This window comes from Harpegnathos saltator, unplaced genomic scaffold (assembly GCF_003227715.2).
Source record: "Harpegnathos saltator strain DR-91 unplaced genomic scaffold, Hsal_v8.6 scaffold328, whole genome shotgun sequence".
NCBI lineage: Eukaryota > Metazoa > Arthropoda > Insecta > Hymenoptera > Formicidae > Harpegnathos > Harpegnathos saltator.
In genome coordinates this window covers 356,540-383,901 of record NW_020230126.1, presented here as the reverse complement: position 1 = coordinate 383,901, position 27,362 = coordinate 356,540, and the positions used below count along the sequence as shown (strand labels likewise).

Below are 27,362 nucleotides of genomic sequence, written 5' to 3'. Positions count from 1 at the left end.
ATAGCGCGAGGTGTTCGCATACTTTCGGCTTCCTCTTCCGCGCGTCGCGCGCCTATCTCACGTGCGATACGAGTCACGAACCGCGGATTCACGCAACGCAGAAAGGAAGAGGCGGAGAAGAGACAGAGAGCGAGACAGAGAGAGAGAGAGAGAGAGAGAGAGAGAGAGAGAGAGAGAGAGAGAGAGAGAGAGAGAGAGAGAGAGGGAGAGAGAGAGATTGCGCGTAATAAATCAACGCCGCGATAGCGCGATGGATTCTCCCGTTTCTCATCATTAGGATAACTGATTCCGAAGATTACATTCTCGGCCGCACACAGGTCGTATGAGAGCCGGCAGGCAACGTGCCTCGGCGATATTTCAAGGTTCAGCCGAGGTTCAGCGCGCTCGAATTAAGATAGAAATAACAATCGAACGCTTCTCTTTCTCTCTCTCTCTCTCTCTCTCTCTCTATCTCTTCTCCCATTTTAGCCGTGTGTTATTTTTCACACTCGCGGCGTCTGATTGACGCGCCTCTCGGTTCTGCTTTAAGCGCTTCCGCAGCTCGAATTCGTCATGTTTGGATACTCGCTCGTTTTATTATAATTCCCGGGCGTTTCGCGTTTCGACAGCTGCGAGCGGATGAAAAACACACAACTGTCAAGCGCAAATTCAGCTGATTGTGCGTGACGGATTAAAATTCAAGTACATAATCCGCGTGTCGAATCTTTTCACGTGCAAATCTTTGTATTTCTCTTTACCATTGCCGCATAAATTTATTATTATCATCATTATTATTATTATTATTGTTGTTGATCAGGAAACAAATTACACGATCGTGCAACGTTGAACGCTGTCAAACGCAGACTCAGGTGAGAATACACGACAGATTTAACTCAAAGTACACATCGATGCGCGTGCATCGAGCCTCATTTTGCGCAAACTTTGTTTCCCTCATCACCGTGGCGCGCATCGTTATTATTCTTTTCATCGTTATCATTTCCATCATCCTTGCGAAGTCAAAGGACCGAGAGATAACACGTTACGCAACGTCGAGTCAATGGATGAGAGCGCGCTCTGCTTTTGCAATCGTGACGCGCGAATGTCTAGTTCAACTCGCGTTCCTCTCGCAGATTCCTCGGGCGGCGGAATTGGAAGGCACCGATGACCTCCAGCCGACGAATCATCGCGAGGGTATACCGCGCGCGAGCCCTTCCTTGCTCCGTCCCTGGCCGTTGTCCCTCGATCACGATCTCGATCCATGCGGCCAGTCTTGCCGCGCCAGCGCGATCGAGAGGATCGATGTTGGTACGAGTCGCGCGTCGCCGCACCGATTCGAAAAGCCGAGTGTGCGCAGTGTGGGTGCAGTGGATTTCCAATAGAATTAAGCAAGATCAATAGTGAATAGTCCGACGAGACGGTGACGCGGATCTCCATTTATGCAATTACTCGTCGCGCGTGTCGCCGCGTGCGTGGATCCGCTGCAGTTCGGAGGTTCGCAGATTAAATAAATCCACTATCGCGGTGATTCGTGCATTCGTTCGCCCGTTCGTTCGTTTTTCGAATGTATCAAGTTTCCCTTCGGCAAACGAACGCGAGCACGATACGCGCGCCCGCGAGGTATTCATTTCTCGTTCGCGTCGATGCGACCCCCCTGCGAAGCGAGGAATCTGTCGAGCGGATTCGCCGCCTGTTGTGTTTCTCGCACCCTCCCCCCCCGCCCCCCAACCCCCAACTTTCCTCGCGCTGAATTACTCGAGTGTATTCTGTTCGGAGCCGGTGCGTCGTTAATTTTCGGGATTAAACTAATGAGCACCGATTAAGAGCTTCCTTCTGCGCGATCAAGAATGGCGCTGGCGTTACTCGAACTCGGCGACTGCGACGGTTCTCGATTACGCTCGATTTAGATTCCAATTGACCGCGTGATTCGCGCGACATGTTCAAACCGACCGTGTCGTCGATCGGTGTTCGTCTCGCGAGGCAACTCGCGAGACGAACAATCCGCGATGTCGAGCGAGCCGAGTCGCGGCGCACGACGGACTTCCGTTTCTCCGGGAAATCTCGGAGAAACTTTGGAGGGAATTTTTTTCGAAGGCGGCAGCTGTGCGATCTGAAATCTGTACGGCGGGCTCGGTCTCTCGGCGCAGAAAGTAGACACGGTTCGTCGGAAGGTTTCGTGAAGTTAAACGAACTTGTCAAAGAGTCCCGAGAGCTCTCAACATTTTTATGACGTCCTTAATCTTTCAATTTCTTCGACTCACGCGCGCACAATAGCGGAAAGCGAGGGAGGAGGCGAGGGGAAGCGGCAGACAGAGAGAAGAAAGACGGAACACGCTGAATGGTGCCCGGCGCTTTTTACTCCACGCCGGCCGCGTTAATATGTTAATTCAATTTATCTCGCGGCATGCAACGCGCCCCATTCGTCTCTGTCCATCGCTCGCTGTTTACATCCGTGCTCATTTTCCTCCTCCTCGCTCCTCCTCTCGCTCCGCGTTATTTTTCCTGCTCGCGGAATTACACCCTCGCGCACGTACATACCTATATATATAAATATCAAGCGCGGCTGTCACGGCATGGCTGGACTTCGCCCAGCCTCCGAACGATAATCATTATCCTTCGGATATCCTTGGGGCTGCCCGAACGTTGACGGGCTGGCGTTTAAAATTCCTCCGCATGGATGAAAGATAAGCTCGGCGGGTGTAACTGAATTTCTCCTCCCTAGAGTCCAGACGGAAGCTCGATTGTGCGCAGGAACAGCTCGATTCCTGCAGGAGCCTCCTCGTTGATTGCCGGTCGATCGTTCTCGGTTGTCTCGACCGAATTGTAATGCAGCCGAATGTTCGGACGGATCATTTTTTCGGTCGCAGCAACGGAGAGGCAAGAGGAGAGATCGTTCCTCGTCATCGAGTTTTCGTCTGGTCCCCCGGGGAGGGGGGGAATTCATTCAAGTTACACGAAGTGAGTTTCTCTTTCTCTCGTGCGGGGGGGGGGGGGAAGAGAGATTCTCGCGTGTCGCACAATCCGAGCCTTCCACGGAAGGAGGCCCGGCCCGAAAAGTGAGGTCAGAATATTAGCACGCGACGCTTCGTTGTGCATGCGGGATCGGCCTCCGGGTGTCCGGGGAAAGGGACAGGGTAATTCCTCGCGTTATCCTCGCGAGTCATAATTCGTGACAAATCCGCGGATATTAAAGCAAGGAAGTTTGAGATCGCGCACCTTCCTGCAGTTTCTTAAGGGTCCCTCCTCCCTCCTCGAGCCATCGTAATCCCCGGGTTATTAGCGTAAGCTGAGATTCGAAATTCGATCCCGCCGCCTTCGAAGTTCGACTAAACGACACGCGTCACTTCTCGCCGCTCCCGGGAAATAATTACGGAGTCAGCTGCGAGATCGTAAAAGTGAGAGTACAAAAACTCCCGGTTGGGACGCTATTTTTCGCAAGGCTGGTGTGTTACAGCTTCTTTTCTAATATAATTTTTAAAACTACTTTTTCCACGTCCTCCGGTGGCAGCTCCGGAGCACTTTGCCCCAGCAGAGTTTATTTTGCCGAGGGAAATGGTAAATTTGCCAACAGCAGATTTCGCAGAATCGCTGAAATATAAAAAGCACGAATGTAGAACGAAAGGAGCGGAATGTCGATGCGAAGTCGACACGGTCGCATAGATCTACAACAACGTTCCCCGAACGAAGGTTCTCTCGTGTGTAATTAGAGTCTCCGTGTAATGATATTAGTGTCCGTCGAAAATCCGGAGTAATGTATTCGGCCTCCGTTCTACGTTTCTCTGTCAAACAATGTTATCCGCGATTAGATTAGATTACCGCGCCCGATATCGATGACGAACGGCTCTTATCGGCTCAATCTGTCAAACGATATTTAGGAGCACGAGGAGAGACAGAAAGAAGCGAAAGAAAGGAGAGCCGGTAAGAGCCGTGGAATCAATCTCGCGCGAAACCCCGCATCTTCGCGGATCTACGCTCGACTCGCCGCTCGACGATTGACCGACATCGCGATTCACAGTGACGGCAGTGTGCGTGCGTGTGTGTGTGTGTCCTCCTTAAAACTGCAGTGAGCGACGCGATATTGCGACTGCTCTATCGCGGTAACAGTGCCAAGTATTGCGCGCGCACGCGCGTGTGTGTATGTGTGCGTACGACAGCGAGGTGATAACGAGATTCCCTTTCAAGTGCCGGCGCGAGAGAGGACTCTCGCGCGATTACCCTCGCGCGACCGGCGACCCGCGACGTCGCCGACGGCAGTTCGCCTCGTGCTGGTCGCACGGACGGGCGGACGGAAAGGATGCGATTAGCGCGACGACGACGACGATTCGCCGTTGCGGCATCGTGAAGCCCTTCGCGGTGCAATTGGCGTAATGCGGCGCTCCTCGCGCGCTATCGGGAGCGAGCGAGAATAAAGGAGGAAAGAGAGGCCCCGCGGAACAACGATCGCTGCGCGAAATCGACGCTTCGAGAAATCGACCGCTTCGAGCCGACCGGTGTCACGAAGGAAACGCAATCGGTGTACCGCGAAGCGAGCTATCGCCGTAAATTGCAGCGTTCGGAGCGCGGCGCGCGATAACGGCACACCGCTCTCGGCTCTCCGGCGATGTAGCAGCCTGGCAAAAAAGCGCGGCGGAAACGTACAATAACGCTCTCTCGCCCGTCGCTCTAATTGGAAGCGACGCCGCTCGCGAGCGAGCGAGCGAGCGAGCGAGCCACGAGGAAGTCGCAGGTAGGTGAGCTGCAAAAACGTTATTGCGGTAAATGCTAATCGAGCGGATTAAATAGCGGTGCGTGTCGCGCGATAAGCGGCGCGTAGTCTCGCGAGCGATCTGCCGATTCGTCCCTCGTAACGATGTGGCCGGATTTCATCAGCAGATCGGACTTTCCCCCACACCCAGCGCGATCGACCCGATCGCGAGTGACCCAATGACGCGATCCGCGGATGAAGAAAGGAAGAAGGAAGAAAAAAAGATTCCTCATACTTGGACCGTATTTTTTTTTTAATATTTGTGGAACGTGCATATATGCATGCGTGCACGCGGGAGACGGTTTCATTCTACGCTCTGTTTAATTCCGATCCAAAATGAAAGGCGGAAAATTCCCTGGGAAAACCTGGGTTCGGCCGAGCGTGGAGGACCTACTCGAGTTTCCCCATTTGGAGCCCCATTTGGAGCGCGCGCTCGAAACATTACGCTTCCAGCTTCTAAAACTTCTCCAGCAGACTTCCCGACTAGAGTCTATAATTTTTTGTCGGCGGGAAATTAGGCTAGATCTCGATTAGGTCCCGAGAAATTCCCGACCGCGCGAGTTCATCGTCGCGACGTGCATTTTCCACGTGGGTTCACCGCGGCCCGCGGCCCGCGGCTGTCGCCGGATCTCGCAAACGGCGGCGATTTCCGCCGCGGAATAATAATTTTGCAGCTCAAGACCGCGAATCGTTCTCGCTCCAGCGAGTTTGCGGAGCGGAGCGGCGCGGCGCGGCGCGTTCCGGTGATCCGTTTCGATAATGTCCGCCGATAGACAGAAATCCGCGCGTCGTGAAAGCGAGAGGCCCAGACTCGCCAAGACTCCAAGTACGGTCGAAAGAAGACTCAAAGCACTGACGAGTACTCGCGCATACTTAGAATACTTAACGATTACAAAGCGCAAGTAGTCAAAGCGTTCCGTACGCTTCGTCCGGTTCCGGCTCGAAGCGGAAGCCAACTGGAAAGTGCACCGTGGGAAAACGTTTGGCAAATCAAGTGGAATCCGCTTGGATTTTCCACTTTGCAGCCGCTCATTTGAAACACCACACTCGTGTAACTTGATTCCGCGTGGATTTCCCGAGCGGAGCCCGTAATTTTCTTGGCTAATCAAACTGCAGCCCGCGGAATTTTCTACGCGGGTCGTTGCGACACAGCGCGTTTCGCGATCCCGAGCTGCCAAAGTCCGAGGAAGCGGAAGATAAAGGCGAGTTTGTTGTCAAGTTGGCGATTGATCTCTCATTGGGAGAAACATTGGGGGAAACCTGTTTACGCCAGCAGGGCCGCCCGCTCCGCCGCAACTTTTAACGAGTCCGCGCGGCTCGCGCCGCATTCGGCAACCGATAATTAGCACAAAGTTCCACAAAAACTTTCGCCGTCTCTCCCTCTGCCCGCTTGCAGCCGCAATGTAATTTTCACATTCGCCACGGCGGAAGGCACAACTCGAGTCCTGAGCGCGTTTCAACGTTTCGTGTCGCGTGACAGCGAGTAACATTCAGACTCGCTTCCGCGAACTCCATTTTCGGGAGTTGGAGTTGATCGTCGCGAAGAGCGAAGAGCGTAAATCCGATCCCGGGCTCCTCCTTCGAGGAAATCGGAGCGCCGGGGACCACACGGCGAGAGGACGGCCGTCGCGACGGTCGTCGCCGGTCATCGGCGCAGGACGAATTATCCTTTGCGTGGGGAGTCGTGTTACACTTTGCCAGCCGAGACAAACTCACCGTCGCCGTTCTCGATGCTCCGCGTGCGCAAGCAAGAGAAAGAAGCAACAGAAAACTTTGCTATTAATTATTAAAAGTTGGCTAAAAATTACAGATAAATCGCACTCGCGGAGCAAATATATATTGTATTGAATTAATCGTTAAATTTCCGTCATGCAAACATGTGAATTTCTTGTCGTGTTGAAGCAGCGACGAGTTTACTAAAAAAAAGTCACTCCCGACGAATGGAGGCTCGTTTGCTGGAGTTACATATAAGCGATCGGCATTGCGACAACTTGACACTCGGGAACACGCGTATGTATAATAATAAAATAACAATAATCCAACTATTCCGCGTGTTACACAATAGTTATTGTGCCGAGCTAAATACTAACGGAGAACACACTTCACAACTGCAACAGCAGCTGATAGATTCAGCTGAGCGTCACTCGCCTCAGGCGGCTTCAGCGCTTCTCGCTCAAGTTGCGAAACAGTTGATAAACTAAATTTCAGCAGCAACGACAGTCGCGATGCCGCGCGCTTCCAAAGATACATCTTAGCCGCGCGACTGTGTCTCAGCGCCTTTCGCTGAGGTTATTTTTCGCGTGCGAAGGAAATGTACTATACGTACGTGGGTGCGCTCACGGGAAGAAAGAAAGTGGCGCTCCTGCCGTCGCGAAAAAATCTCGAGGTCGACCGCGGCTCACGCCGTCGAAAGGTGGGAACTCGACCGCGAGGGTGCAGCGAGCAATAATGCGACGTGGTATGCTGTCGTCGAGGCGTGTCGCGCGCGCGCGCGCGCGCGCGCGGAGCAGCGGCGAGTGAGGGTGAGAAAGAGGTAGAGGGTTGAAAGGAGGCAATTGCTGCTGGATGTCGCCCGTCGACGCTGACCGCGGTCAGGTGTTTCGCGGTTCAACGGTGGCCTGGAATCGGCCGGATAACGCGGCCGCAACGGATGATCAAGGATTGATAAGTCTGGCGAGCGCGCGACCAGGCACATCTGCACTCACGAGGGTGTTGCGCGAATGTGGGTCCTTTTTGCTTGCTCCATTGTCAGATTATAATTACTTTCCCGTGTCCCGTGCGTGGTTTAAGCAATTTTACCTGTCACATTGCGCATTTGCAAATTATATATTCGAGGACGAGAGTTAAAAATATTTTCCCCAACAAGGTTTCCATGCGACAACAATAAAATTTTGTCAAGAGGTTGACAAACAACTGATGAGTAAACAACCAAGAGCAAGAAAAAGATAGTCGAAACATTGACGTTTTAAAATTTTCAACAAATATGTGAAAAGACATTTAAGGATCTTTAAGCTTAAAGGATTTGAAATCTCGACTGCGCTTCGGGCGAAATTGCATCCGAAGAAATTTAGGGGGTGGATATTACGAATAATCTCATGGAAAATCCTCTCTGCTAAATTTGCCCGCAACCGATTTCCGCGCTCTCTCAAGTTCGACGGAAAAATTGTTAAACTATGCGCAGGGCCCTAGGTTGTTATAGGAAACAGTTTACCGACCCTATCTCGAAGGGCTGCTGCGAGGTAAACTGAACTATATTGACTTTTCGAAATACGAACGCGCATATCGCGATGTGTGCTCTCGGATATTTATTCGATGTGTTTGTCCTTGGTTACACCGAGCGACTTCGACGTTGCGGCTTAACGTACACCACGACCTACGTCGAGTTGCATTAACTTCAGGAATTGAATCGGTCTCGCGGTTGCGCCGCGCGTCGGAAACTGCGAAGAGGGACCACCAAGAGGGAGCAGAAGAGGATATTTAATCGTTTCGTCAAGGAAATTACGATGGCGTAGGAAGTGTTTATTTCAGCGATCAAAGCGTGTGATGCAAGCGGTGACGTAACGGTGAAGTAAGGTGCTTTTTTCCGCACGGTGTCACACAGCCTGAGATCACCTCGTTCCGATAAAAATTGAAATTCAAAGCGCACCTGAAACCCATACTCTGACCCAGATGTACGTAAATCTGGCAGCAGCTTTGCTCGTCGATATGTAAAGGTTGCACCGGTTACGAATATTTTACACGGCACTCGTATTTGCCACAAAGACCGGTGAAATAGAAACATGCTAGGTTCAATCATCACGATTTATTCTAAACGATGTGTCATGCGAAATATGAACATCTGAGGGAGTGACTCTCAGCAAATTTGCTTGCCGCTTCGACATAGCAGAAAATTCCGATCGTTGCATGACGTAAACTTAACGACTAATTCAATACGGTATATTTGCTCCGTGGAAATGTAATTAAAACGTTGTAAAGTTCCCATTATGGGTATAGTTTCACGTCGCGACAATCATGACAGTCTATCAGGGAGAGTCACGGAGCGAAAAAATAAAAGGAGGATTAAGTGTGACAGTGATCTATCCGTTTACAAATGAAGGATGACGGGACAATAGATGCGAAGATAAATCTAAAACTGATCAGCGAGTCGGACACTTGGAACGATAGTTTGATGGAAGTCACGATCGTAGATCGCGTGCGCATGTACGCGTTATCGCGCACGATAAAAAGCGTATCGCTCGAGTTGGACGATTCATGCGCTTCGCTATTATCAGTTTGAATGAGTAGCACAATGAGAGAGCCCGACGCACCCGACGGTACTACTACTCGTGTTGGTTATCTGCGTGTGAATGCACTTGCTGCCGACCGTTTTCGAGCGAGAGAGAGAGGGAGAGGGAGAGAGAGCGAGAGAGAGAGAGAGAGAGAGAGAGAGAGAGAGAGAGAGAGTAGGAGAGAGAGAGAGAGATAGAGTAGGAGAGAAAGAAAGAGAAGGGGGAAGGAGAGGCGCGGCTCATAACGAGTGTATCCGGTTCTCCGACGGAGATCAAAGACAGTCGCGCATTCTTCCGATGTGAGCAACTAAACGCCGCCACGTTCTTGTATTTTAGTGTCTTATGCTTCCTTTGGCGCATCGATCCGTCGTATCAATGACCGATGAACTTGTGCCTCATCTCCGTAAAGCGGCCGCGATAACTCGCTGAAATTGCTCGCGAGATGTTATTTGTTGCACCGGAAATCGCGGGTGCAACGCAAGTCAGCCTCTTCAACCTGAACAAGACGTCTTAAATAATATATCTCTTTAAACGCTTCAGTTACTTTATTTATTCGCCGTCTCGGATAATTGCGATTTCTCTGCTTTCATCGTGGAACAAATAATTAAGGTGGCGTGGCAGCATCTCGTCGCGCGTGAAATGTGGTAATTTCAAGAAAATTGACTCAGTCGCACTGAGAGAGAGAAAGAGAGCGAGATAGACGCGACGCGAACGAAAAGGGAAAGAGAGAGAGAGAGAGAGAGAGAGAGAGAGAGAGAGAGAGAGAGAGAGAGAGAGAGAGAGAGAGAGAGAGAGAGAGAGAGAGAGAAAAGGAAACGCGTCGAAGCCGTTATAAAGACCGCTTTCACACGTGGTAATAACGAGCGGCGTAAATTAGCCGCATGGAAAAAGAGCAAAAGCGGCGTTTTTAACTTCGCAACGGCGACGCGTGTCTCGACGGGCTCGTGACATTTGTCTGCCCGCGTGGTTTGTTTGTCGCCAAAAAATAATAAAGCGAGCCATCTCTCTGGCGAGTCTCTCGTGTGTCGGGGGAATAAGAGAAAAAGTAACGGCGAAAGAACGGCGCGAGGGTCGCGGGGGAGAATCCGGACCGCATGTGCGGCCCAGAGCGAGAGGACCCACGCGTTGAAAACCGTCGGGGCCGGCAAAAAGGTCGCAAAGTGCCTTTCTAAAGGAGCCGTAAGGAACGAACACAGAGCGGAAAACAGAGCGGTTACGAATTTTGCGGAGCGTCGAGCTGCAATGCACGTTGTAAACGCGCACGTTCTTGCGTTACGACGCGGTGATAATTATTTTAACGCAGCACTGCACTGCGCAACTACTAAAATGAACATGCATGATTGTTAAATAATATGATAAATATTATTGTATAATTGATATGCTGATGATAAATTATACGTTTCTACATATACGCATGTTGTTCTTCAATTACCTTCATTGTTATGCAAATAATACGATCAATAATTATAATTGTTATCTCCATACGATATTTACGTATTTCAAAATTATTGTATATTTTTATACACGATATAATTATATATATATATATATTTTTTTTTTTTTCTTTTCTTCCGGCAACACGGAGAGAGTAACATAGTCTCTTTTTCGTGTGTAAAATCTTTTCAACCTTATCGTGCTATCTATTCTTTTTCTAAAGTTTCTAACAGTATGTTTTCTCATGTCAGCCAGAGTTTAATTTTTCAACAGTATAAACTTCAGTTCCTAAAATACAAATAACACGTACAAGACGAAAGGGCAGTAAACCAAGGCAGAATCCCGAAATGTCTCTCGGCTGTAAAATTCTATCGCAAGTTCCATCATAAAATTCCCTCCGTGCAGAAATCAACCCCATAATCTTGAAATTGGATTCACAAGCGCGCAGAGTTTGGGATTCAAAGTCAGCCGAGAAGAAAAAACTCGTTCGCATTAACAAACGCTCGCGGAGGAGTCAGAATCACGCGGTCGGCGCGTTCTTTTATTCGCGGGTGGAAGAGACGGCGGAACCCTCCGAGAGCGCGTAGGCCTCGCGCAGCCGTTCAGGTCATGCACCCTAAAGGCAGGCTCTGTCAAAGACGTGAATAGCCCATCGGCTTAGAAGAAAGGGGAAGAAGAAAGGGAGAGGATCGTGAAAGAGGGCCGAATGTTTTCAGAGGCCACTCTCGCCGGCAGGAGCGCTACCTAGACGGGCAAGGAAGGTCGCGGCGAGAGGACACGATCGATACATCGTTTTCGGGGACGAATACACGAAGGCGCAGGGGAAAGGAGTCGCGAGGGAGATGCGGGTCGCTCGATCTCGATCGTGCGGGAAGATCAGCCGCGGTGGCTCGCAGCGAATTTCGGAGTTTCGTGGAAAAGCGACGACCGGCGGCGCGTGTCGCTCCTTTGAGAAGGAAATCTTAATCGAAAGGTGACGCGCGGCCGTCGAACAACGAGAAACAACGGAGTCCGGTTCGGTGTTGCGGCTAAAAATAGACGACGCTCCAAGGTGGAAGAGCCATTGTGTATTTTTAGCCGGGGGAGAGCGCGTAGGAGTTCTCTCTCTCTCTCTCTCTCTCTCTCTCTCTCTCTCTCTCTCTCTCTCGCGAGGAGCGAAGGGAGAGAGATAAAGAGGGCAGTCCGTCAGTCCCGAGTGCTTGATTTATCGCGTCGCGCAGCTCGGGCTCGTATTATTTAATGCTGAAATAATATCGCGCGTAATCGTGATGTCGAAATTGAACGTCGAGGGCGAGCACCTCCGGCGAGCTACGGAGGGCGCGGAGGCGGAGGCGGAGACGCCGGGCACACCCGAGGTACGCCGATCTGAATTACGAAAGATACGAGATACGCGATCGGAAATGCCGGGCGACGAACACTCGTCGAAATGATAAACGAACGCCGGGCCGACGTGTACCCGGCCCGGCTGGTCCAAGGCGAAGGTCCTCGGCGCGCTCAAAAAGCCCTCGGCCTGACCGCGCTATATCGACCAGATAATGCGGGACCATTAATCTTCCTAAAGGATCGGTGCTCACCTACATATCGCCAGATAATGTTGCTCCTCGACGGCGCTTAATCACGTACGCATACATGCGCGTTAAACGCGCGCGAGATACACGACAAGATTACTCTCGCTCTCTTGCTCTCTCGCTCTCTCTCTCTCTCTCTCTCTCTCTCTCTCTCTCTCTCTCTCTCCCTCTCTCTCTCTCTCTCTCTCTTTGTTTCGTATGTGCACGCGTATGAATGTGTGGTACGAGGCATTTTATTACGGCGCTACCGCAGGAAACGACGATATCTTCCGACTCGAGAGGGTATCCTGCCGATTGAACGAAGTAATTGGCAAAATAGCCGCGATTACGCTCGAGCGCTCTGAAAGCTGATTTCCGTGCGCCTAAGTGCTCCTCGCGTCCGGATGGTTAGTCCTTTTTCATTTGTTGGTCAGTTTGCGAGTTTATCGGCTCGAGCCTAAAGAGCTTTATTTGCGCGATTCCTATAGAATGGAATTTGCAGGATCGAAGGCATTAAAGCAGAAATGTATGTGAGTGTGTTTTATAGAAGCGGCTGATGTTATGTTTATCTCCAGGATGATGAAATTATTAACAAACATGTCTAAAGAAACAAGAATTACGAGAGACGGACATTTTTCTTTTCTTCTTCCATTTGTCGATTTATCGTTAAGAGTCAGGTTACCTTAATTATATCCGTGTCACAAGAGTGCAAAGTAATTCCCCATAGATTTATGTATTTCTCGGGGATGAAAGAGGAGAAGATTGGTCGGAGTAAAATATCGACTAGTCGTCTAGCGAGTAGCGATCTTGTTTTGAGAAAAAGAGACCTAATTGCGCAGATTTGATCCTTCCTCCGATATTGCGGGAATTTAAATTCTCGTTTAGATATTTAATAGTGAATGCAGATTAGCGGACATTACCGCGCGACACGTTGATGCAGAACGTCTGATTAAACTGGAATAACTTAACACGCCTGAGCGCATGATTTTCTCATTTTACTGTAAATTTCATTCTGATGTTTTCTGAATAAATATCGTAAAAATACAGGATGGAAATGAGTTTTCGCTCCGAATGAGCGTTTGATAAATTTTATTATTGCGACATTCTTGGTAAATAGAACGCTTGTTTGCATTCTGTTTCCAATATCGGCTATTGTGACGGCTCGTGTAGTCAAAATTACGACAATATATTGAACGCGTGCGCGCGCGCGCGCGCGCGGTTGACAAGCACTGCACGATAATAAAAATTTCACGGGAAACCTTTCTCGGAACCGATGTCAATCTTTGATGAGCGACTAATGATACGCAACGTTAATGGTGGAACGAGCTGGCATTCAATAAAATATATATCTTTAATTGATATACCCATCACACATTGAAATTAAACATCTACATTTCCGTGTGTATATATATATATATATATCTCGTTTCCCTTTTCGCCGTAATTATCTTTCGTTTCATTTTCTATTTTTGTCTTTCATTTCAAAGATGAAAACACGTATCAAAGCGAAAGAGCACACGCGTAAAAGAAATGAAGTTTCTTTCTTCTTCCTCGTATTATAATTCTCTCCTCATTTGTCGCATCTCGCCGCGTGTCCTTCACACCACATCGCCGCGCCTTGTCGTTGTTATATTTTTTGGTTATAATAATGTACTAGTGTAGCTTTAAATCCGTACGGCCCGCGCTAAAGTCAAACTTGGGACGACCGTTTTTCTAGCGCGTTCTTCTAATCCGGATAATCCGCAGGCGACCTTAGACGACGAGTGAAGTTGCCGGGATCAAAGATCTCATCATCCGATTAATTGAGAGGTTAAAAGGTTTAAGCGGCCGGTGCCCGGAACCTCTCTCGGCTCGCTCGCACGACGAAAGAGCCGGCGACTCCCCGACGCGCATTCGCTTTTTCGCGCAATCGTCGACCGATCACCTCGTCCCTCCTCGCCACGGTTGCGTAACCGTGCCATGGCCGTTCTAAGCCCACGCTATTATTTTTGCATTCCGCTGTCATCTCGCTGAGATTCCCGCGCGTCGCGATTCGTCCGGGAATGCCGATCGATGAATTATGTATACGCGCGGCGCCGATTTGCCGCTGACATCCCGCTGTTCTCGGCTGAATATATCGTCCCCTGCGAATACTCACGCGGTGGGGAAAAAAAAGGGACTGCAGAGGCAAGTTTTGCGAGGAGAAATTTTTTTTGCCGAAACTGCGGAAATTTCCACGTGGGTGTTGTCGTCGCGCCAGAACCAGAAGTACACACACACACACACACAGAAATAGAAAGAAACTTCAAATTTTCGTTCTTCAAATTCTCGGCTAAATTGTCGTCCGTCATGTTGCATTTTCTGTGTGCTTTTCATGCATTCGTTATGAATTCCGTTTACTCGTACAATATATTTTCATCTAACATCGTACGTGATCCAAACGTGATTATTCATCCGTGGTTTAAAATTGCTCGTAATAATATCTAGCGACTGACACTTACGGACCGTGTTATCGGTTACGTTGTTAATGAAAAGTTAAATTTCGACGATTTAATCCGGATTTGGACGGAATTTCGTCGATTCGATTCGACACGGAAAATCCTCCGTTTGCACGTTTCTGCCCTACGGACGTTAAATCGCGGTAATCGCCGCGAAATATCACAGCCGTGCATTGCGCGGCCCAGTAGCTGCGTGCATAGGATTTGGGTCAGTGCAGCCGTGGTAACACCTGAATTTTGCAGTACCGTTAATTACGCCGGCTAACGCACACCTACCGGCGACTCGCCACGCGCGTTCTTGGAGAGCACGCGGCAAACATTTTCATCGTAATTAATATGTGCCCTCGGCACACGCGCTCGATCTTTATCCTCGCTTGCCTATCACGCAGTGACACATGGCGGACCTCTTTAATAAATTTTCGGGGAGAGAAAAGGAGAGAACTTGCGTCTAGTGTGATATTCCAGATTTCAATTCAGAATCGAAAGTTCTCCAGTCGAATCGCGATTACAGATGTAATGTCACATGCGATTCCACTGGAGAAGCTCAAATCAAATGAGCTTCAGACTCAGATCTGAGTTTCTCACGTGAGGCAAGATTCGAGTATTACGACTATTAACCCTGTTAGCCACGGCTGAGCTGGGGACGTGCAACTCTGCTGCTGCTGCAAGCACAGCTTTGCTGCTGAACACGCATAATGGATAAGAACAGTCCCCGATCGACGTTTGCTACTTCACAGTACACAATTCATAGTGTTTACATAAGAGAATACGAAGCAAGCCAATAAATTAATGATATTTGTGTTTACGACAAGTCGAGCGTTGGGACTCGGTGCAAGTTTTAGAAGAAGTGAACCGCTACGGAGGATTTTGGTCTTAAACGCCCACTTAGCGCCGCTAAGAAGCCACTACGACGACGCGCAGTGGTCAAAGGGTTAACACGGGTCTTGATGAATCGAATAAGAAGCAAGAAAAGTAGATCGGTGGCGCAAGAACAAACGCGTAAACAATTCAAACGCGACATTCAAAGAGCGCAGTTTTCAATCGAACATTTCGCTCGCGCCAAGATCGATCGCGCAGGATTTCCTCAAGAAGGCAAGGATAGGGAAAAGAACAACTCTCCGTTTGGCCCGGACCGCTTAATATCCCTTAATCACAGGTCAATTTAACGCGTCGGCGACGTCACGTGTGTGATTCATGCGTGTTTCGTTTAGGAGGCCGAGACGCGCGTTGTGGGAGTTACGCGTTATCTACGATCTAAAAGTAGAATTCCAGCCGGGGGGCTTGAAAGCGCGCTCGCGTGGGAATCATTAGAGCGCCAGAAGAGAGCTCGTAGTACCGGCCCTCGAAGCCGCGACGGTTTAATTCAATTTACGCCGCTTGCGCGGTCTTATTGCCTCGCGCGAGTTCAAACTACCCTCCCCACGGGGGAGAGATGACGATGCGAGCGAACCGGCGAGCGACTCTCCTTTAACCCTGTGAGACTCGGTCTTTCATTCATTTCGCGAATTTAGTTATAATTTTAATAAAAGGATGTCTCTCCCAGACAAGGGCAAACATCGGTGTTTCGGCGAGTTTGATTCGTCGAATAACGATTCCTCTCAGCAGGAAAACATAAACAATCCGATAAATGATGAAATTTCATCGTTTGCTCTTCGAGCTCAACGAGATCAACAAACTGTAACCGAATAGCTCCACCGCGCTCCACACATCAAATGACGCAAATAAAGATCGACTGAAACATTATTTTTAGTCGTATCTTGTGCGTCGTGTACACTTAAGAATCTCGTCGGGGAAAGTTACGTAATTATTGATTCATCGCCGATTTCAACGCGTTGTCCGATTACAGCGGCACAACGATGCGATATAGCGCGACGAGAAATGATGTTGAATCCACCGCCGCCACCAGGCGAATTTTTTTTTTACAGACATTCGCGGATACTATTCGCGTTACTCAGTTATATTCTACCTCCAGTATCAGCGTCCCACGCGATTGCGTATTGTTTTGCGAATATTTATCGCCGGCGCCTGCCCTTTATTTTCGTCAGATGATACATCGCTCGCTAAAAACCGATCGTTCGCCAGGAAATACGTAATTTACGTTGATCCGATCGCCGGTTCCGATAAGCAACACGCTTTTTCGCATTTTCGTTTAAGGTCGCTCCATTAATCGTGCTTTGTTTAATTTGTATCGGCAGGCCGGCCAGCCGACGAGGCGTCGCTACGCATTTAATAACCCGCGAGCTGGGTTTTCGAATCGAGTCTTGTTAATTGTACTAATTTACATTATCGGAGCGTGTTATCGCGATCTCATCCGGAAGAGAGAAAGAGAGGGGGGGGGGGAAGGAAGGAGAGGCGCATCTTTGGTAGTCAACGTATAAAAATGCGTTTATATACGAAGAATGTTTAATATTAGCTACTGAAAAAAGTTGCGGTCGTTTGTATAGGAAAGATTTATGTTCGGTACGTAATAAAACCCGAAATATGAAACCTAGACCTTTGTAGTTCTTTTTTTCTTTTTTCTTTTTTCGTGAAAAGCTGTTTTGTGTTGGCGTTGACGTCATATATTTTCTATTAATATTTTAGCGTACTTTTGAAATATTAACTAAACTTGCTGACGCATCTTATTTCATATTTATGCGAATACGTATCTACCGAATTCCATTTGGCCTAAAATATGGCGAATTTTAAGGAGTATACGTTCTCTGTAACGCGGGGAAACTGCTATTTTCCTTATTCGAAAATATTCCCGAGATATATGACAATTCCTAATTTATTAATTCGTGATACAAAATTAAGTCTACCTTGAACAATTTAGAATTCGGGACGAAGCGTAATATATCAAATGTTTTCCACGTATAAAATTCTATCCAATACCGGAGCGCAAATTATACTTTCTCGAAAATACGTAGACTCAAGTTAATTTATCATACACTGTTATGAATTATTATACAATTATTATACCGCTGATGAGTCGTGGAAATATCTTAATAAATCAAATTTTACAATTTGCGTTAAGCAAGTTTTTCCGTTAAGCGGATCTTAAAAATGCATTTTGTAAAATTAGCATAATAAGTGAGAGTCTCGCGAAATTTCCTAATGTATATGCGAGTGTATATATATATATATATATTTATATGTATTTATATATGTATGTAAGAGTATGTAGAGAGAGAGAGAGAGAGAGAGAGAGAGAGAGAGAGAGAGAGAGAGAGAGAGAGAGAGAGAGAGAGAGAGAGACAGAGAGAGAGACAGAGAGACAGAGAGACAGAGAGACAGAGAGACAGAGAGACAGAGAGACAGAGAGACAGAGAGACAGAGAGACAGAGAGACAGAGAGACAGAGAGACAGAGAGACAGAGAGACAGAGAGACAGAGAGACAGAGAGACAGAGAGACAGAGAGACAGAGAGACAGAGAGAGAGAGAGAGAGAGAGAGAGAGAGAGAGAGACAGAGAGAGAGAAAGCGCTGATGCTATATATATATATTCTATATCGCGCGTCAACACGAGAATATTAAATTTCTTTAGGCATTCGGCTTTCTTAGCGATTCCGCGCACGAGTCTGTGGCGAGTATTACAATATTTAATGTCCCCCGAGCACAGGAACCGAATTAATTCGTGCCGGATATCGGTCAACTACCGGAAATTCCACGGACGATGGAACGTGCTGGCGGCGGCGCGGCGACGGACAGACGGCGATAGCGGTGGATCGCGGCGCGCTCGTTGCCGAAGCGCGCCTTCTGCCATTTATCGCCGATCAACGCGATTTCCGGAACGTGGACGATTTCGGAATGGCGAATTTGACCGAGCCTGTTTTAATCCTAAATTTTGCAACGTGTCCCATAAGATTCCCGAGTCTCGCAGACTGAACTTGTGTAACTTCTCCTCGACGGCGTGCGAGCGTTTCTCAAATTTTTCTTTATCGATTCGTTTAAATCTTCTCTTATCGTCCCGCGTCTTAAGGGCTTATTATCGCGCAGTTTCTTAATTTCGTCGCATTTTAACTTGGTTAATATGCTGAGCGATCGAAACTGCGCATCAAATTACCTTAGCAGACCCAAGCGACGCATTAATGCGCCGTTCGACCGAGCTTGCGCTAGCGAAATCTCACACTAACTAAAAAATTAACATGGAAAATGTTCTTCACTGGCCACCTTACGCGGCGCACCCGCAAATTTCAGAGTTTATTACGCTAGATTTGCGGAAACAGTTATTGCACGGATCGCACCTAGTGTGGTAATTTTCGGTAGTCCCGCTCTCTTCCTTTCTCTCGACCGCGAGAGGAGCCGTTTGTAGAATTTTATGCAATATTAATCTCATTATCAAGGCTGATAAATTAGCTTGCGAATCATGTTACATCGTATTTTTTATTTTCATTTCGGAATAATTGTATGTCTGTTAATAACAGCGTAGTTTTCGTTTCTCACCGATTTTTCGAATAGATAAATCGACATTTCGTTTTTCGTCTCGGTTTATCGGAGTAATCCGAGACGAAATTTTGACTCTCTATTAACTCTGCAAATTTTGTCAAACTTAAAAGACCAAGGAAAATTTCTCAAGATGCAACATTACATTATTGTCTCATTTTGATAATGCAGTTACTTACTCCGACACTTCCTCCGTATCGAGTTTAAAAAAAATTTCATTTCAGATTTATTTCATATTTAATTATCTCAATGTTCTATATTTACTCTACTTAATTTAACGAAAATTAAGATATGCGAATAGGTAAGAGAAGCAATATACTTTTATTTTTGTAAAATAATATTTTCTTTGACGTGGAAATCTTCGTGAGATTTGAAGCTCTTGAAAAAACTAATGAGGAAGAAAGTGCAAGAACTAAAATAACAGTTGTATGCTATGTGTATCTATTCGGAAGTAGAAATTTAAATTTGGATTTTGTATAATAAGAAGGCTAAGTGGGAGTGAAAAAGAACATTGGCACGTACAAATAAAATCGCACTTTTGGTTAAAGAAACATTACTAGACATAATTATTATTTTAGCATTATTAGAAGCATTATTAGACGTAAAAATCAATATTTACCAGATTTATGTTGATATTAATAGAAAGTAGAGATGTATAGAGAATCAAGAATTTTCATGTCGAATCGAATCGAATGAAATCGAATCGAATCATTAAAAAATTTAACATGATTATTAAACATGCCAATAACGATGGAAAATTTTAATATGAAAGAGAATATTGATATTGTAATAACATCCTAAAGTAAAATATATATTTAAATAATTGAAATAATTTATAATTAAGTTATTAATTATAAGTTAAGTTAATTACAAGTTAAGGGTTCAAACATACAGGCTCAGATGGCTCGTTTTGTAGCTGATGCATGCAAACGATAATGTATTTGATTCCTATTCGAATTATTCGGATTCGAATAATAGGGATTCGGATTCGAATCAAATTCATTAGATTCGATTCGATTCGAATTCGAATAGTTCGCACATCTCTAACAGAAAGATAGAAATTACTTAGGACTTTTTATTGAGAATATAATAGATTCGTATTCATGGATCGTTATCCGGTTATCAGTGTCAGTAACATGAGGTGGTATCGAGTCTGCTATGACGATGCAGCCAGGAGCAGAATGTTCGATGGCTGGCAACACGAGCAGCGATACATCATATTCCTAGATGTATGAGAGTGTGCCAATAAATAATAGATATACCTTTTATACATATCCATTTCCAACGTCAATAGAAAGAAATGAACAATAAAGAGAGATTAGAGAAGAGACAAAATTTCATTCTACTTACCTTCATATATCTATTATATGTATCGAGACAATCGAATATCAAATAATTCTGAAACCCATCCAAAGTATAATTCAACAGAAAGTGGCGCAACCATTTATTGCATCGAGATAAGACAATGTAATGTTCTTCAAGTTCAAAGGAACTCGTAGGAGTTGAAACTCCAGCTCCCAGGAACGCCCAGGAATGATTTAATTCTCTTAAAGTACAAAAATACGAGTCATTTTTAATCTCCCTTAATTCTTCCCACGTTTATGGTGACTATCGCAATTATGGAATCGTAAACACCAAATGCTCTTCTCTTTATTTTTCTAAGAAACGGCTACTCTATATCACGCGAGTTTTAAAGACGGTCTTTCGCTGCTCCAAGACTCTCGATCACTGACTAATTCAATGCCGAAATATTTTCCGTTTCAGAATCTAACGGTCACTTCTCCCACGCCCCACGGTAGGATGCGATCGAGGGCGCCGCGCGACACGACGGAAAATGAGCGATGAAAGCGTTCTGAGGAGCCAAAGCGGCATTCCCTACGCCGACGAGGATGCGCCCGGCGCAGAGGACGTCGCTTGTCGGCCGGTCGCTTCATGGCTCACGTCGAAGGGGTTGACGAACGCCGAGGAGGACGCGTGTTCGCGAAACGTGCAGAGTTTCACGACCTTCCGAACTTCCGGCCCAACGGGAGGCATCGCGAGGCGGAAATTTTCGTTGACCGACGACGGCGGTGGTGGCAGCGGCGGCGGCGGCGGCGGCGGCGGGCGGCGGCGGCGGCGGCGGCGGCGGCGGCGTGATGTCGACCCGACATCGGGAGTCGCCTAAGCAGCGTCACGCGCGACAATCGTCTGTCCTGCCGAAGAGAGACCGGCTGCACGAGGGGACAGCAATCGAGGTCGAGAGCGCACTGCAGCGTTACGAGAACGCGGTGCTGAAGTATCAGAAGCCGAAGCTGCGGCCACCCAAACGACAGATCAGTCGTGAGCGTCAGCAGCAGCAGCAGCAACAGCAACGACAACAACAAAGCAACAACTACTCGAGCAGCGACGAGAGCGTCGCGAGGAACAAGTCGAAGAGCACCAGCTCGATCGACACACAGTCGGTGAACAATATCTTGGACGAGTACGAGGATTTGGACTACCGTCGCTCGTCGGATCTCAGCGACGTCGGCAGCATCAACGTGACGAACTTCGAGGCGGTCATGATGGACCAACAGAAGCGACAGCAACAACAGCAGCAGGGGAAACCGAAGCTGCCCAGTGCCAAACCAGTTCCGACCAAGTCCATCCCGACGAGAGAGCGGGTTCAACCGGTGCTGAAGGTGAACCAACAGACCCAGGTGAGACAACGTTCACGGGACCGACAGAAGGAGCCTGGTGGCAAAGGGTACCAGCGCGTCGCGCCCGAGACAGAAACGCGTCACGCACCCGTCGCGACGACGACGGACGTCGTTGAGAGCGGTCGCACGAAGATGCCCGAGATTCTACTACGCAAGGGCGAGGTTCAGAAACGAGTGGACGAGTGGTTGAACCAAGCGCACAGCCAGAACTTCCCGGTCGCCCGCGAGAAACCCTTAACGAGATCCAACAGCAGTGCCGAGCAAAAGAGCCAACGCAGATACCGACAAGACTCGAGGTCGAGGTCGATCGACGAGGCGAGAGAGCGACTGAACGGCGCCTCGTCGAGCTACGACGACCTGAGCCGCATGGATCGCAAGGCTGCGGACAAAGGCAGGCTGGACAAGGTGAACGTCGGCGTGAACACGAGCAGGGCCGTTTACAAGGAGTACTTGGCCGTGAAGAACAAGGCCAGACACGATTACGGCTTTGCCGCGTCGAACGCGTCGTCCTCGCGCTCGGGGGATTCCAGCCCAGCCTCGAGGATCCCGCAGAGGGGTGTCCTCGGCTCAAGTTTCCGCTCCAGACGCGTCGACGCGGCCGCCGACGAGAGGCTCGACGAGCGGAACAGCCGACCGGCGGCCGGCGGCAGGGTGACGAATTCGACGAAGACGAGGAACGAGACGGATTACGGTCGACTCACGGCCGTTAATAGCTCCAGGGTGTCCGAGGCGCCTGCCGTTCCGACAATGACAACAACGACGACGACGACGACGACGACGACGACGACCGCGTCTGTTATTCCCTGCAGGAGGCCATCGTTCAAACGGCCCGGGAACGGCGAGCAGAACGCGCTGGCGGCGCGTTTGCTCGTTAAGGAGGAGACAGAGTCGCGTCCGCGCGGGGCATGCGGCGCGGGCCCCTCGAAGGGCCATGGTGACCAAGGCGAGTCGATCTCACCAAATAAGGACGGAGAAAGTAGGCGGCCGGTCGCGGCGAGCGGACCGCCGCAGCCGCCGCAACGGTCCGCCGATAAAGCGGTCGAGGCGGCCGCCTGTTGTAAATCCACGGAAGCGCCGAGGTACGCCGAGCATCCTCGAGACGGCTCGAGGATCGCCTCGCCGACGGAGCCGGCGAGCGAGTGTCCTCCGCGACGGCCGCGGCTTCAGACGGCCGACGGGCGCAGGGAGGCGAAAATCGAGAACGCGATCTACGGCGCGGTGGGCGCTCGAGTGCGAGCTCTTCAGGCGCAGGCGGAGTCGCGGGCCAGGTGTCAGCAGGTCGTCGTCGTCGGCGTCGTCGGCGGCGGCGGCGGCGGCCAGCCGCCGCCGCCGTCGCTGCCGGCGACGATGGAGAGCAAGAAGCCGCCGGTCTTGCCACGCAAGGACCTCGGCGGCTCGCCGGATCGAGCCAAGGCGCCGAGCGCGGCGGCGCCCTCGTCGAGCTTCAAGCCGAACAATCGAGTCTACACGTCCGCGAGTCTGCAACAGTTGAACGAGCGGAACGCCGCGAGGTCCAAGGTCGCGACCTGCGAGCCCGCGCCCGGCAAAACACGCGGTTACTTGTGCCCGGCGGAGCACGTGGAGAGGATCTACGAGCGCGCTCTACAGCCGCAGGTCATACACACGGACGACCTCGAGTCGGTGCTACGGCCGTCGCTGCAGATGTCGGCTTACGGCGAGAGAGCCGCGGCGGCGCGGGAGGACCGGCAGTCGCCCGTGAAGGAAACGTTCTCGGCGCTCGAGAGCGAGTTGTTCGAGAGAGTCGGCGAGTCACGGCATCCTGAGCATTTGCTCGAGACCATCGAGGAGGATGATCGCAAGAGCGAGAGCTCGGTCTGCAGATATCCCGAGATCGGTCTCAAGCAATGCCTGAAGGTGCAACAGAGTCTTGCAAACGGCAGGTCGAAGGAAACGCCGCTCGAAGGGAAGAGGAAGGACTGCGGGATCTATGCCAGGTGGGACCGCCAGGTCGTCCTCAACGAGCCCGTCAGGAGCTTCGCCACATTCCAGCCGGCCCCGGCTCCGAGTCAGGCCGCTGTCCAGCAGTCCAGCGCACCATCGCGCTCTTCGGACGTGAGAGAGTCGAGAGGTCACGAGCAGGACGAGCCGAGTCCCGAGCACGGGGACCACCTCGTGCTCGGTTATGAGGACTGCTCGCTTTCGCGGCAGGGGCTGGAACAGGAACGACTGACGATTCATTCGCGAGAGAACAGCGACCTGTCGACCGCCACGATACCCGTGGATGAATTGGAGAGCCAACGGGGCTTAAGGTTCAAGACTGACTCGGAGGATTCTGCTCCGAGCAGATTTCAAGTCGCCGAGAAGCCTCAAGATCACGCGACCGAAGAACCCGCCAAGGACGTGGACCGCGGTGCGGTAGTTAGCGAGGTTCTCGTGAAGAACCTGCAGTTTGAACAAGACCTGCCGGCGGCGGAGCAGCCCGAGCAGCCGCGAATGGATCACGCGGCGCAGCAAGTGAATCTTCACAATGTGTTGTGCGAGGATTACGAAACCGACGGCATGCGGAAGGATAAGAGAGTGCGCTCGGCGAAGGAGCTGACGGATCACCAGAGATTGATAGCCATGCTGAAGAAAGGGGACTTGGAGATGCTGAAAATGGTGAGTTCTCTGCCCACCAATACTTCGCACCCCGCGCGAAATTACGTCAATTCTTCATCGAGCGTGTATTTTTTCGTACGAAGTGAGTGTTCACTTTTCGCCGACTCGAGAGTTTCGCGACTTTCAGTCGATTTAGCGCAGCAACTCAAGCGGTGAGCTTGTGAGAGAGTAACTTTTACCGCGGTTATACCTTTTCTCCTTACCACGCATACCGGAGTTGTATGCAAGTACGAGTATGTATTCTGTGTATGCATGATGTGTCTATCGTATTGCTTGTGCCTTGTAATAGTAAGTTGTTTGAAGTTTAATCTGCTTTCGGTGACTACACAACGCGAACACCTTGAAATGGGATTGAGAGAACTCTCGAATATATCACGCAAGATCGCGGTAACACGAGGTCCGGTCTTCGTGCAACCGACGAGAGAGAGAGAGAGAGAGAGAGAGAGAGAGAGAGAGAGAGAGAGAGAGAGAGAGAGAGAGAGAGAGAGAGAGAGAGAGAGAGAGAGCATGTAAGAAATTAATTGCACCGTACGACCATACTCCGGCACATACTCATCAGCGGCGATTTATTGTACATCGCCGCGCTGGCAAGAAGCAAACGGGGAAAAAAAGGGCATAAAGACCGCGGGCGCCCGCGGTCGAAATTCAATTCCCGGTGAATCGGCGCGACGAAATCGGCGCGGTTCGCTCGCGGTATCGATTGTTTCGCCGCCGCGAACTACCTCGTTTTAATCGCGATAAAACTCGCCGACAAGATATGCCCTGACAGTAAGCCAATAATTACGCTCGTTGCTACACGATAGTCCGCGCGACGAATCTGCGGCTCTTTCGGTAATTACAAGCCCGGGGTATAATCGAGGTTGCTCGTTTCGTTCGGCTCTTTATTTCGATCGGGCAACAAATACGGCCAAATTGCCGTTACACAACGCCCCGATGCTGTTTACGTGTCGCCGCGTTGTCAATGGATGACCGGTTATTTCCATGCGAATTTTAACTTCCTGAATCCCGGCGAAATAACGAACGGCAGTTAATGGAGATAATGTCGATAGGATAGATATGACAGCGCGATGCTTCGCGCGCTGCCGAGGGATCGATTACTGCGCAAAAACGCCAACTGCTCGCCACTGTGCTCAGCATATACTCTTGCATATAAGCAGAAAAAATATATATTATGTTGTTTTTTTTCTCCTACAAATTCCTTTGAACTTTATCATGTTTTTTCTTTTTTTTCAGTAACGTCAGAAGATAGATTATCTTTCGGTAAAATTAAGCTAAGGAACGTGGTGGATTCTTTAATAATAGCTTTCAGTTTCTAAAACGTGGATAGCGCACGCATAATAAAGAGATGGGCGAAAGATGATAGGTTTGTTGACTTATTAACGAGAAGAGCAGCCCTTTAAGAAGAAGTAAAAGATCTATTCTACCTATGTATCTATAATTATGCAATTATCTCTAAAACTAATCATCGCCGAGTATCGCGAGTACTCGCGTCCGATGCAAGCGCGTAACGAGAATTTAAATCTACAAAGCCTTTCCGCAGCGAGGAAATAACGATCGACGATTACGATTTAACGGCTACGCGCTAATCACAGTTTACCCTGAGAATCGGTCGTCTACTCGGGATAATTAATCGGTTAATTATTCCCACGGCTGTTTTTGAGGAGGAGGTGCAACGGCCACGTAGTGCGGCGCGTTGCACAACGAGTTGCGCGCGTTTGCGCGCGCCGTAAAAGACGAGGCAGTGTTGACGAAGTCGACCCGACCACCACCTAGTACACGTGAAATGTCGTCGGCGGAATAAGCGGTAATCACGTGCCTCTTAGTAACGTTAGTTGTCATAAAAGAGAACCGTGACGTAATGTAATTATCAAGTTTCGCGTCGCGGTCGTCGTCGTAAACGTGATGTAATGGGGTTGCGCGCGTGTCTCGGTATATCAAATTTTCCCCGAGAGAGTAATATTTCATTCTCTGCGGAATAAGAGGGTGGATGCGCGCGGAGGAGGATAATCCGCAGGACCTCGGCGTGAAATATAAGGACGCGCGAGAAAGCAACGCTTTATCTCTTCTGTTCTTTTTTTTTTTTGTCGAAATTTTCGACCGGCGTTTGCGCGCCGCCGACGTCGCTGTTCTTCTAACATCGACGATATCGACGGTGCGTTGTTGCATATTTGATGTTGAGTTTGATATTATTCGAGGAATAGCAAGATACCTTTCTCAATACCTGTCGTCCTTTCAATAAAAAATTTAACATCTATTTACATAATATCTCTAGGCTATCTCTTTTTAAAAATTTGTTCAACATTCGAGCGGAACGTACCAGCCCGCTGGAAAGACTTTCCAAAAATTGCAACATTTGTCCGCACGACCTTTCCGTCGCGTTTTGACGGCGAAATGTCGCGAATTTGTTCGTAAGATACGACGAGAGAGAGCAGAAATTCAAAGCGCCCAAGAGGCAAGTGCGAAAAAATTGGATTTGCAAATCCTCGAAAATCCGCGGAAAAAAGTTTGCCAGTCTCGCGCGTGTCAACCGAGGGCGGAGACGCCCCTTCAACAACGACCTGCCTTTGACGCGAAAACATCGTCCTTGTTTCGAAGGCACTAGCTGCGCCAGCGATACGCTGCAAGTGTTCGGTTGCATGCGCGCGCGGTCCGTACGCGCGCGTCACGAATGGAGCGCATCGTAAACAGGCGTAGGGTAAAAGCGAGCGGTAAAAGCGCGCGTGTACGCGCGGCGAAGGCTTAAACACTCGCGTAACTAGTGCGCGGACTCTGTCGGACGAGTCCTGAGGACTCGCGCGCACATCCTGACGCAAGCCCGGACGGTGTTGCTCGTGACCGTTCTCTGGAAGATGCACAACGGGGAGAATCTCTCTCCCTCTCTCTCTCTCTCTCTCGCTGTCTCTCTCTCTCTCTCTCTCTCTCTCTCTCTCTCTCGACTCGCGTAAGAAATAAGGGTGACCGTGGTGGACCGTGGAGGACGGGAGGACGAGAACGAAGCGGACGCGAGCGAAGAACGCGAGAGGAAAGGAGATAGTCGCACGATTTATGATTCGACCCAGCTGGGAACCGAGCATAAGGTATGCGGTTCATAGTACGCTTTAACGCGCAAGAAAGACGCAATAAATTGTTCCACGCGTGCAAGTACGTCTCGACGATGGGCTGGGAGAGAGAGAGAGGAGGGCAAACGCGAGACTC

At 49.3% G+C, this 27,362-nt stretch overlaps 2 protein-coding genes and 1 long non-coding RNA gene across 4 annotated transcripts in view; all 3 read left to right on the top strand.

The window, feature by feature from the left end:
* Positions 1–1,266: 1,266 nt before the first annotated feature.
* Positions 1,267–20,946, top strand: LOC112588877 (uncharacterized). Its single transcript, XR_003113098.1, has 3 exons — positions 1,267–1,470; positions 3,852–4,702; positions 20,635–20,946. It is a non-coding gene; the product is annotated as an uncharacterized LOC112588877 (long non-coding RNA).
* A 59-nt stretch (positions 20,947–21,005) lies between these two features.
* Positions 21,006–22,423, top strand: LOC112588875 (myb-like protein AA). Its single transcript, XM_025300094.1, has 2 exons — positions 21,006–22,199; positions 22,262–22,423. Exons 1-2 carry the CDS (start codon positions 21,006–21,008, stop codon positions 22,421–22,423), a joined length of 1,356 nt encoding a protein of 451 aa, XP_025155879.1.
* Positions 22,424–22,880: 457 nt separating this feature from the next.
* The window catches only part of LOC105185347 (uncharacterized), a 270,171-nt gene continuing 265,689 nt past the window's right edge, over positions 22,881–27,362 (top strand). For both annotated transcript variants that reach the window (XM_025300080.1, XM_025300079.1), the window contains exon 1: positions 22,881–24,167. In XM_025300080.1, the coding sequence (XP_025155865.1) occupies positions 22,896–24,167 (1,272 nt within the window). In that variant the 5' untranslated portion in view covers positions 22,881–22,895. The remainder of the gene's footprint in view (positions 24,168–27,362) is intronic.